The sequence below is a fragment of the Podarcis erhardii genome (genome assembly GCF_964252035.2).
Source record: "Podarcis erhardii genome assembly, chromosome: 12".
Classification (NCBI taxonomy): domain Eukaryota; kingdom Metazoa; phylum Chordata; class Lepidosauria; order Squamata; family Lacertidae; genus Podarcis; species Podarcis erhardii.
In genome coordinates this window covers 35938800-35951403 of record NC_138513.1, presented here as the reverse complement: position 1 = coordinate 35951403, position 12604 = coordinate 35938800, and the positions used below count along the sequence as shown (strand labels likewise).

The 12604-nt window shown below is 42.5% G+C and overlaps 1 protein-coding gene across 4 annotated transcripts in view; it reads left to right on the top strand.

Annotated features, from left to right (window-relative positions):
* NEK10 (NIMA related kinase 10) overlaps positions 1 to 12604 on the top strand; it is a 107899-nt gene that overhangs the window by 39711 nt on the left and 55584 nt on the right. For all 4 annotated transcript variants that reach the window (XM_081881906.1, XM_081881904.1, XM_081881905.1 and 1 more), the window contains exons 21-22: positions 804 to 925; positions 2590 to 2692. In XM_081881906.1, coding sequence (XP_081738032.1) covers positions 804 to 925; positions 2590 to 2692 — 225 coding nt within the window. The remainder of the gene's footprint in view (positions 1 to 803; positions 926 to 2589; positions 2693 to 12604) is intronic.

Genomic DNA, 12604 nt, shown 5'->3' with positions numbered 1-12604 from the left:
CTGGTTTGAATAAAGACATTGGATTCTTATCTCATTATACATGACAAAGCCATTTTTCACCTTCTCACCCCTTGCTTTTTCCTGTTAGACCTATTGCAGTCGTTAAGAGTCGTCAACAGGCTCATCGCAGCTATCTGCCAATCACCCATTCCCACCACCCTTCTGAGTAATACCCCTCCCCACCTTCTCACTATATAGAAAGGTCCGGTGACTTCTGTTTCAGTGTATCTGAAGAAGTGTGCATGCACACGAAAGCTCATACCTAGAACTAACTCAGTTGGTCTTTAAGGTGCTACTGGAAGGAATTTTTTTATTTTGTTTTGACCATGACAGACCAACACGGCTACCTATCTGTAACATGGAAAGAGAAGAAGGGAAGTCATTGATATTTTAAGGGTGTTTAAATGAGTATTCTAAATTCAGATTTGGGTGCTTCCTAGGGGGCCATAGAGAGTGGGGCAGGATGAGAGGAATGATAAGTTTCTCTTGCACAAGTGGGGCACCACAGGTGATGCCACACAGTGTTTTGTACTGGTCCAGTTTTAGGGATTTTTGAGAAGGCACCATTGTAAGGGTTTAACCATTTAATCCTTTTCTTCTGGTGGTACAGATCCCTTTGCTGTTACATTCCTGCCAGAGTAGCAGGAAGCCACTTAGTCTGCCTATACAGGAATCATTGGTCAGACTGGATTCCAAAATGCTCAGGGGGTATACCTGGATAATGCCTCCTGGCCAATCACTGGGCACATAAATGAAATGTTTCCTCTTGTTTTGCTGCTTCTATTTCATTTTGTTGCTTTTAGGTGACAGGCTGTACATAGTCATGGAGCTCATAGAAGGGGCACCGCTGGGAGAACATTTTCATTCTTTGAAGGAGAAGCAGCAACAGTTTACAGAAGACAGACTGTGGCACATATTCATTCAAGTAAGGACCTGCGCGTATCTTCGTTGCTTTTCTTTGTCTTGCTTTTTGCTGCTAGGATAGTCATTCATCGCTGCTTATCAGTCAGGGATCTGTCCTTTTGCACTTTGCAAAGTGTGTACATGTTGCCTGCGCTATGCAGTTGATGATATATTGCGCCCAAGGTGGGATAAACTAAATGTCACTGGTGCTGAAGCATATTACAACGGAGCTTCTTAGATGAGGCAGTGCAGAGAATGTAAGATTCTGGTGATCGTCAGCAGAAGTGAAAATGACAAAGCTTGCTGTACACACCACCCCTTCCCTTTTCTGAGAAATGCACAGGAACACAGGACTCCACCAGAAGCAATGTCATCTCTGTCCCAGCCCACCTCCCAGATACAAAGCTAAGAGGGCTGTGCATGGGAACCCAGCAATCTGATTTATGTCATTGGTCCATTAGCCCAATATTGTCCATGTTGCTTGTTGCAACAGGCGCGACGGCTCTTTTCCCCCTGGCACCGTTGGGCCCGTCCACTCACTTAAATATAGTGCACCCACCTCACACAATACCACTTCCACAAATTCTCTCAAACTACCTCAGGTTATCTTGTGGGGGACTTGCGTGAGGGAAAACTTAGTAATTTGGAGTCTCAGGCAGGATTTGTTCAAATAAACAATAATGATTTTATTTAACAAGGAAGTTTATGACCCGAGTGGATAAAACTTAGGATACTTCAGTTTACAATGTTATTTCACTTCAAGGTTTTCTCAGTTGTTTCACACTTAATACTTTGGTTCTTAACTTAATACTTTGGTTCTTAATAAGGTGGTGCTTTCTGTCAGTTACACACCCCTTAGACAACCCTACTCCTGAGGTACTCCAATTAATAGACCCAAGGTTTCACTGGTTTGGGAGTCTTCTCCTACTAGAAGAATCTCTCCCCTCCTGACTGGAATGAGACCTAAGTAGACTGTCTCTTTACAGCTTCTACTTCTCCTGTCTTAACCTCAGCCTCCCAGTTAATTCCTGGCCTAATTACTCTTACAGGACACCACACACTATCCTTCACACTAAGCTCAGAGACTCTTTTCTCTAGCTTGTGATATTTCTCTAGCTTGTGATATTTTCCTCAGAGTGGATGTTTCTCCCCAGAACCAACTCTCACTCCCTATCTTCCTACCTATCCTCCCAACCTCAATCCCAACCTACTCCAAAACCTCCTCCCAACACTCCCTCCAAAACTCACTAACTGCCTCCAAATCCTCTCCTTTTCAACTCCCGCCTCCCTGAACTTCGGCCAATCAGAGGAATAGAGAAAAGAAAAAGAAAATACTTGGGGACCCAACCTGCCCCAGCAAAAATAAACTTTTCCATCACACCTCTCACAGGAGCTTTACTGTTGAGCTAGCGCCTCCCTATAGCAAATGGCTTTCTTAAATGGTTTTGTGCTCCAAAGTTTAGTTGCAACTCTTCCTGTAAGACGCTTGCTCCTCATGTCCCCAGGTTCTAAGCCAGTGTTTCCCAACCTTATTCACCACTGGTCTTGCTAGCTAGGGATGATGGGAGATGTAGTCCAAAAACAGCTGGAGGCCCAAGGTTGGGAAACACTGTTCTAAGCTACCCCTTGATTATTGCTGGTGAATATGGCCTTGCATTTGTGCTAAGACTTTTCTTTGTTGTAAAGCTGTGTTTAGCTCTTCGGTATTTGCACAAAGAGAAGAGAATTGTCCATCGAGACCTCACTCCAAACAATATCATGCTGGGAGATAAGGATAAAGTAACCATCAGTAAGTTCTAGTTTTGTAACCTTGGACTGTTTAAGTAGAAAGTGATTTCTTTCCATTGTGAATTGCAGTAAATTAATTCAGAATAAATGACACCACCAAACCATTTCTAATGCATATCTACAAGCGAAACCTTTTCTTTCCAGACAATACTATACTGTTTGTATCTTTCCTGTGTATGGGGAAACTAATACATTTCTTCTGTGTTATTGCTTTATTATTTAAATCCTTCTGTTGTTCATAGTTCTCGGGCTTGCTTCTGTTCTGTTTTTACACTCTTGTGGTTTCCTTCTAGTCCAGGTGCTTCATTTTGGTTTTCTAAAAAAGGGAACACTATTTGCCACAGCACATTTTTGTTTTTCAAATTAGTAATGCTGGCCTTTCTCCAAAAACTTCAGGGTGACAATTGCTCTGTTTGGATGATCAAATTCTGGCTTAATAAGCCAGGGTAGGCACAGAGTTATTGTCTCTGTAGTCTGCTTTTACTTTGCACAACTAGTAAAACAAACCAGGAAGCTGTAGTTTACTCTGGCTTTCTATTTTGCGAGAACTGGGAACTATGGGTAGACTTTCAAACTAGACAGGATTTGGATGCCAACATTAAACCATGGAACCAAGAATCATGGTTAAGGGTTTTCAATCATGTTGGAATTTGGATTCCAAATCCTGGCTTGTTGGGAAGCCATTAAACATAGTTTTCAGTTCATATGTAAGGAGAAGCTGTGGTTAACTATGTTCCTTCGGGGTTTTCCTTGATCGTGTGGAGGTAGGAACAAAGTAGGAACAAGGAGTCTTCATGCCAAATTTGTACGTATTCTGGTTTCTTAGTCCTTGATGTGATTGCCTGAACATGGGCAGGATTCACAATCCAGTTATGATATCAGCTCAAATATATACACCTTATTTAAATGTTATGTACACCCACTGATACATAGTTTTGGTGGTTAGAGGCACACCCAGTGCCCTGTTTCCCTTCCAAACATAAGGAGAATATAATTCAAATGGGCTCAATGTCATTGCAACTTCCTTTGATGTAAAATATACTTTCAAAGAGCCAACTGTCCAACGTTTATCCAGACTGAGGCCAGATTTGTGTCGAGTGTGTTTGCTACTTGGAGAACAGTTGTCGAAGTGGGAATGGAATAAGTGGATGGTGGGCAGTTGTGGGTGATATTGACCCATTATTGAATTAGTTTAGGTATCTGTTTGACATATCCTTCAATGGCACACAACTGAGTCCATATTCATTCAGCCTGGAGTGGATACTGTTGAGATGAAAGTACCCCTTGTGGGGTGTGTGTGTGTGTGTGTGTGTGTGAGAGAGAGAGAGAGAGAGAGAGAGAGAATATCTCAGTATTTAATTAGGCAGAAGGAAGGAGAGAGAGGTACCGTATTTTTTGCCCCACGGCTGCGTCTCCCACGGCTAGCGGATAGCTTCCTGAAGCCTGGAGAGCGAGAGGGTTCGGTGCGCACCGACCCCCTCGCTCTCCAGGCTTCAGCGAAAGCCTGCATTCACTCCATAGGACGCACACACATTTCCCCTTCATTTTTGGAGGGGAAAAGGTGTGTCCTATAGGGCGAAAAATACGGTAATCTTCACTGTTGTTGCAAGTTAGGAATTTAATAATTCTTCATTCAATTAATTTGTTGCTTGGAGTAGGGCATGTGTCTCTGAAAGTTGGTAGCATGATTTAGGTTAGTGTGCTGTAATAATGATATCTTAGATGAAGAACAAATAAGTACTGTGGGATTGTGGGGGGGGGAGCATTAGCTTTGTTTCCTTTGGGGCAAACGAGCTTTCTTAATGTTTCCATTTCTCATTTAGGCTTCATGAATAATTAAATAGTGTGATTATGAGCTTCTGAGCCTGTGTTTAAGTCATTGCACACTTACAGCCAACCTCCCCCCCCCCACAACAAACCTCGAAAAGACAAGGCTTTATCACATTAATAGCTAAATAACCATCAACTGTAATTGAACCATTTTGGGAATGGTTGTCTTGTCTTCTGCATCTTCGGAAGATGTAGAGCAGCATAAAACCCAGTAGGTTGGATTAGGAAGAATTAAGTGTGCTTTGAGCATAGCAAATCATGTGGCGCTTTGAGATGCCAATAAACATATCACATCTCTTCCATGAAGGTTGTGAAATTACGAGCTCTTGATTAGCCCTTTAAGCCAGAGGTGAGGAATCTCTACTCCTCTATATGCTGTTTGACTACAGCTCCCATCATTCCTGACCATTGGCCATGCTGACTGGGGCTGATGGGAGATGGAGTACAGGAACAGGGTGGAAGGCGCCTCATCCTTGTATTAAACGGTGCACTCCTTTATTTGCCTGTGCGCAGCCACAAGAACACTAGAAGAGCCTGCTGGATCCGGCCAATAGCCCATCCAGTCTAGCATCTTGTTCTCACAATTGGCTGCAACCAGATGCGTGTGGGAAACCAGCAAGCAGGATTTGAGCATAATAGCACCATCCCCTCCTGTGGTTTCCAGCAATTGAGCAACATCTTCATCATGACTGGCAGATATTTTATATGTATATATGCAGGTTAATTATGTGTCCAGGGCAGCTGTCTGCCAGCTCCACCTCGTACGCAGGCTAAGACCCTACCTGCCCGCAGACTGTCTCGCCAGAGTGGTGCATGCTCTAGTTATCTTCTGGTTGGACTACTGCAATGTGCTCTAGGTGGGGCTACCTTTGAAGGTGACCCGGAAACTGCAATTAATCCAGAATGCGGCAACTAGACTGGTGACTGGGAGTGACCACCGGGACCACATAACACCGGTCCTGAGAGATCTGCATTGCCTCCCAGTACGTTTCCAAGCACAATTTAAAGTCTTGGTGCTGACCTTTAAAGCCCTAAATGGCCTCGGTTCCCTCATTGCGAGAAGTGAGGTTACAGGGAACGAGACAGAGGGCCTTCTTGGTAGTGGTGCCCACCCTGTGGAACACCCTCCCTTCAGATGTGAAGGAAATAAGCAGCTATCCTATCTTTAAAAGACATCTGAAGGCAGCCCTGTTTAGGGAAGTTTTTATTATTTAATGCTGTATTGTTTTTAACACTTGATTGGGAGCCGCCCAGAGTGTCTGGGGAGACTCAGCCAGATGGGCGGGGTATAAATAATAAACTAACTAACTAACTAACTAACCAAATAAATAAATAAATATTATTATTATATACACACTGCCTTAGTTGCAATTTGCAATATTTGAAGAGATGGCCCCATGCCATTTTCTATATGTGATAACCATGGAGGGTGTTAGCAGTGCCCCTGTGCAGTAGTACACCTGTGCTAACAGGTAGGGTTGGAGCATAGGGACAACGTGATATCTTTATTTCATTTTTCTTGAACTTGCCTTCCAAGGACCTCAGGGTTGTGTACATGGTTCCCCTTCCCTTCCTTTAATCCACACAATAATAACCCAGTGTGGTACTTTAGGGTGAGAAACAACTGGCTGGAATGGTCAATCATATCTCAGCTCAATAAGCCCACATTTAAACAAGCCCATATACACAGCCCCTTCGCTTCTCCCTCTGTAGTATAAGAAACCAATCCAGGAAGTCTCTAATCATAATGTCCCATTTTGCCTGAATGAGAAAACTGTTGTTGCCAGCTTTGGAACAAACCAGGATATCAAACCATGGTTTTGAAGTTGGCTTAATATCCTGACTTGTTCCGAAGCTGGTAATCATAGTTTCTAAGTTCAGATTGAATTCTCCTACACTGGTAAAGTGTACCTGATCCCATAATTTGTACAGTGACTGACTTGAACCACAGCCTAACATTCTGTTAAATATATGGTTTATAATTATGATTCTGGTGCTGATTTTAAAAGTAAAAAAAACCTGTCATTAGATTTGTGTATCATTAATGTGTTTTGCACTTTTTTGTTATTTTATGTTTCGGTTGAATATATACTTATAGTAAGGTTTTGAATATAAATTTATAATAAGGTTCCCCGAGGCTTTGTGGGGGAATGTTACAAAGCAGGGTTAAAATCTAAATAAAGATAAAATACATAAAGCATTATGAATTTCATTTATTAGTGCTTTTTATGAAAAGCAATCTCAAAGCGGCTTGCAGCACAATACAAGAATTAAAACCAATATGAAACTGGAACAAAATAGAAGCTGAAAACATTCATATACCTAAAAAGCAGTCTAACACATCCTACCCATTGAGGGAGCCACAATATCTAAAACTCACTGAGTTAAAGTCCAAAAACCTGACTGAAAAGAGAGGCCGTTGCCTTGTGCCTAAAAGCAGCTGCCCTGACATTATGGAGAGTAACATTTAAATCAGGCCAAGCCAACAGCCGATACCAAACCCTTGTCTACTCATAAGTAAGTCCCATTGAATTCAGTGGGTTTTACTCCCAAGTAAACAGGGCTTGCAGTCTTCATTACTCTGCCACTTCTCTATTATTCCTGTGATTCTGGTGATGAAAGGGAAATAAAAACACACACCCTATGAAACGTGAACACTGTATCAAATGGATGGACTTAGTAAAAATGGAACCTGGCTATTTGCTTTAGGCTAAATTTCCCAGCCTTGACCTCTCCAGAAGTTTTGGACTTAAACCACCCCTGAACATTGGCCATACCGTCTAGGGCTGATAGGAATCGTTGTCCAGAAAAGCTGGATGGCTTCAGATTGTGGAAGGCAGCTTTATGCCTCCATTTGCTCATTTGTAAACTAGAAGATCATGGCCACTGGTCCCATCACCTCCTGGCAAATAGAAGGGGAAGAAATGGAGGCAGTGAGAGATTTTACTTTCTTGGGTTCTATGATCACTGCGGATGGTGACAGCAGCCACAAAATTAAAAGACGCCTGCTTCTTGGGAGAAGAGCAATGACAAACCTAGACAGCATCTTAAAAAGCAGAGACATCACCTTGCCAACAAAGGTCCTTATAGTAAAAGCTATGGTTTTCCCAGTAGTGATGTATGGAAGTGAGAGCTGGACCATAAAGAAGGCTGATCGCTGAATAATTGATGCTTTTGAATTATGGTGCTGGAGGAGACTCTTGAGAGTCCCATGGACTGCAAGAAGATCAAACCTCTCCATTCTTAAGGAAATCAGTCCTGAGTGCTCACTGGAAGGACAGATCCTGAAGCTGAGGCTCCAATACTTTGGCCACCTCATGAGAAGAGAAGACTCCCTGGAAAAGACCTTGATGTTGGGGAAAATGGAGGGCACAAGGAGAAGGGGACGACAGAGGATGAGATGGTTGGACAGTGTTCTCGAAGCTACCAGCATAAGTTTGACCAAACTGCGGGAGGCAGTGAAAGACAGGAGGGCCTGGCACGCTCTGGTCCATGGGGTCACGAAGAGTCAGACACGACTAAATGACTAAACAACAACAGCAAACTAGAATAACTTCCACAACTTTTATTCTGTTTTAAACATTTTTCAGTCTCTCGTTCTTCCAGGATTTTTCCTAGTATCATCTTCATGTTAGCGCAGGGATTCTGTTCGTGCTTATATAATATATCTTCTTTTTAAGTAATGTATATATAATTGGCTGGCATCTCTCCAGTCCCCGAAAAGGAAAGGAAAGAGGACTGCTCATTAGTAGATTTGCTCCCAAAGGTAACGCTTTAATAGTGTTCTTCCGCAGCTGATTGATGTAAAGGAGAGTGCCAGGTTCCTTATTGTGCATTTCAGAGGCACCGTGTGCTGGTGTCCGGATATAAATTATACAGGATGGAACGCTGTAAGTTTTAATTTATTTGGCTGAACGGAACCAAGTGACATGGAAGCATGCAGCACGAGCAAAATAAAACAGCTGTATTGTCATGTTGCTCAAAAGTGCAGGCATGACTCTTGTGCTGCTCAACCATATACACCTGTGTATATGGTATGCCTTCATGAACCTGGTGCCCTCTCCAGATGTTTTGAGCTACAATCAGCCCCTGCAAACAAAGCTGTGGCCTGATGGAGCTGATGACGAGGCTTACAATCTAAAATATCTGGAGAGCGTTGTGTTGGCAAAGCCTGGTCTGCTGTAACAGATGAGAACATTATAGCTAGTGCTCTGCCAAAATCCGTCCTCTGGTTTCTCAGATGTTTTCTTCGCCGGCTAAAGAGGCTTCCATTTTTTTGCCTTATTTTCAGGACAATAAATTATTGAGAATTTAGGTTTGGGATCTCATTTATAATGATTTAAAAAGCATGTTTAAAATCTCATTCCCCCCTGTTATGCCTATCGGTGTGGTTGGTCTTTTCAAAGGCTTTATTATTGGTGCAAAAACATTTACAATGCAGAACGCCTCTATTCCATGTCTTGCTCAGTCACTAGCAGAATCTGAGAGTGGGCGGTTCCTTAAATCTTCCCCAGCAGAGTAGTCTCTTGACCCCCAGCCTATGCCTCCCCTCTCTGTGCGAAAGCCTACTGCGCAAGGAAGGCTTGGTAAAGGGGGACCTCCCTCCTCCCCGCTTTGCTCAGGCAAGGTGTCCTGGCACCGCCTTGCATCCTCCAAGCCCTGTATCTCCTCCCCACTAGAGGCGTGGCTTCCTTCCTCCACTGAGGAAGTGCTGCTTCCCACGATCTTTGGAGGCTCTCTGTAATACAGCTGCCCTCCCACCTCTCGCCTCTGAGCTGATGGCAGTTCCCTGACACCCCCAAAACCAGAAGCATTCCTCTTGGGTATTGTGGGAACTGAGATTCCAAAGGATTTAAAGAAAGTATTCATGTACGCCACCAGCAAGAGTTGTGATTGCACAGAACTGGAAAAGGGAGTGTTTACCGACCAAAATAGATTGGTTGACCAAATTAATGGAGTACGCAGAGATGGACAAATAAGAGATCAAACAAAACAAACATTTTAAAAAGATTGGAACATATTCAAACAATATTTGAAAGGCTATCATGGGGAAATTGAAATTCTGACTGTTTTGGAATAACTTCTGTAAGAAAAAATACTAAAATATAGTGGGAAAACAGGAAAACAAACTCATAGACGTGTTAAGAGAGGCATTCAACTAAGTCAAACTGAGGACCCAAGTAAGAAGGGGAGGGAAGTCGAGTATAAAAGGAATACGAATGAATCAAGCGATTAAGCACAAATTTTTGTTTTTGTTTTCTTTATTATTATTTAGAAATACATGTTTAGCCATAGGAGGCCTGAGATGTTATAATGTGATTCTATGAATGTCAATTAAAATAAACCAATAAAGATGATTTGCAAAAAAGAAGAAGAGAGTTTAGGTTGGCATGGGACTTTGAGGTTCACTTACCACCCTCCCACCTCGCCCCCAGTATATATTTTTCCTGTACTCTGCAGTCTCCCTGACTGCCTGTGCTTTCTGATCTGGAAAAGCCCCATGGGAGGAATTACTTCCTGATTCCGTACTCTGGACTTAGATGAAAGTGCAGCTAACTGCAAAGGTTGCAGAGTGCAAGTCCTGGTGAGATGACTTGTAGAATGAAAGGACGGACATTCACAAATTCCCCCCTAGCAATCTCAAAAGCAAGGCAAGCGTATCAAAAACCTTGAACCAGAATTTCCCCTCCTTTTCCATAATTTCCAAATGCAGTCTTTTCTCCTCATTACTTGATGAAGTATTGTGCGCAGTACTAATTCTAACACTATACAGATGTTATGGGCATTCCATCCTATGGTCCTCTGTGTTATTATATCACTTCAGATTGCATTTGTGGATTTGAAACATTGTCAAAGCTTGCCTTGTAACAGAGTAGTCGTGCCTTGCACAAGGAGGCATTTTACTGTTTGTGTTTTTACCTCCTAGAATAGTAGTTTAAGTATGAGACAGGCTGCATTAAAACAGGCAGCCACTGCATGGTGCTCTTGCATTATGTTTAGTAGCCCATCTTCTTGCTCATTCAACCTTTTCCAGTAGAGGATTGGAACAACTTTTGCAAGGTGCCCAAAACAGCCCTTGAAAAACGTTAGCATGGAATGCAATGGAGAGAAGGCAAGACAGTGGAGTTACTCCAGCCTTGTCTTATTTGGTGCTATGCTACTACTGTAAACTTGCAAGACACCTTTATTTTTCTTGTATTTTTTTACAAAGCTTGTATTAGAACAGAAGAGTGTGTGTGAGTTTTCAAGGTAGCATTAAAACCTCTTAAAACATTACCTCTAGCTGAACTGATGTAAACATCTAAAACTGGCATCACATCCATCTAAACCCTAAATTGGATGCAGGTGACAAAAGCTTTTCTCGAGTCAGGATAGTATTCCCAGTGGTTGTATAAAGAATGTGGGAAACAGCTACTTGAACAAAGTGACCTGCTTTCATGGAGGTACAGTTGGCTCCATCTCACACCTGTTTTCTTTATTTCTTTTTATAGTGTTTAATGCTGAATGCCAGAGCTCTTTCAATCTGGTTTTTTGTTTGTTTGTTTTGTAAACAGCCTGAAGTACTACTGGTAATAGCTATGGTATTACAATTGCATATTAATTGGGGAAATAACAGGGCAAGAGGCATAAATGGGCATCATCACAAAACAACACAAATTTTAGCATTTCAGCTATGATGCAAGGTGAAGCAGTAGCTTCTGACAACATATTCAAGGGCTGATGCGATTTTCTTGTGTCCAGTATCCATTTCTCTGTCTAAAATAAAAAAACAAAAACAAAAAATAAACAAAAATAGTTAAGCTTGTCATTTTTCACTTTTCAGAACCGAATAAGCCCGGCACGGAGCATGACCTTTTAGAAGTTTGGCATTTGGATTAACTAATAGGTCATTGCTCTATAGGTTGAAGTAAATGGGAGGATCATTTGATGGTTTGAACACCAGCAGGAAACCAGATTTCCAGTTCTGTCCCATCCTTTGCCCCCCCCCCCCGCTTTGGGCAAATTAGGGTTTGTTGTGTCGTTCTGAGCCTTCTATTTGTAAAATACATATAAATACATATCATAGTATTTCCCTTTTCCCATAGCCTGTTTGCTCAGAAGTCAGTTCCACTGTCTCCCTCCATGGGACTCGCTTACTCGCTTCTAAAAGGTGTGCATAGGCTTGCAGGCTTAGAGAGGTAAATACTGTATATTTGTGAGAGGGAGGGAGTTGAACATGGAAGTATTATGTCAACTTATGCATGCGGAACTTCATGGAGCATTGTTCAGGAGGTCAAACAAAATCAGTGAAATTTTGAACTCAGTGGTTAAAATCGATGCAGTTTTGAAAGGTTCAGTCTGCCATCTTGATTCAAAATGGCATCCAGTGGCATCCAAACATAGATGAAAACTCATTTATTGATATCAGGAACCACCACGATACCTTACGGTTACGATATCTGAAGAGCTGTCCAAATTGTTGCTGGCACTCATCAGTCTCGAGAGACAATGGAGTGCACCTCTGGAGGTGAGGTCAAATTACTGGTGAATGACAGTTCCAGCTGTGGCTGCAGAGCCTGGTAACTCATAACTTTTGCCTCCCATGTGGTTTTTTTCCTTCTTTTGTGTTAGCAGCTGAAGTGATCTCTCCAGCAAACAAGCCTGGGCAGTGTGTATGGGCGTCCTGGGCTGCCCTGACAACAAGACTGCACTCTCTACTGTATACAGTGGTACCTCAGGTTACATACGCCTCAGGTTACATACGCTTCAGGTTACAGACTCCGCTAACCCAGAAATAGTACCTCAGGTTAAGAACTTTGCTTCAGGATGAGAACAGAAATCGTGCTCAGGCGGTGCGGCCGCAGCAGGAGGCCCCATTAGCTAAAGTGGTGCTTCAGGTTAAGAACAGTTTCAGGTTAAGAACGGACCTCCGGAACAAATTAAGTACTTAACCCGAGGTACCACTGTATATGGAGACAGATATATGGTTTATTTACACATATATACAACCTGAGTCTATAATGGAGGGGCTTCCAGCATTAACTCCCCCAATGGGTCTTGTTTCCTCCATAGTTGCAGCCTTGGGTTCAAACAGACATCAAGC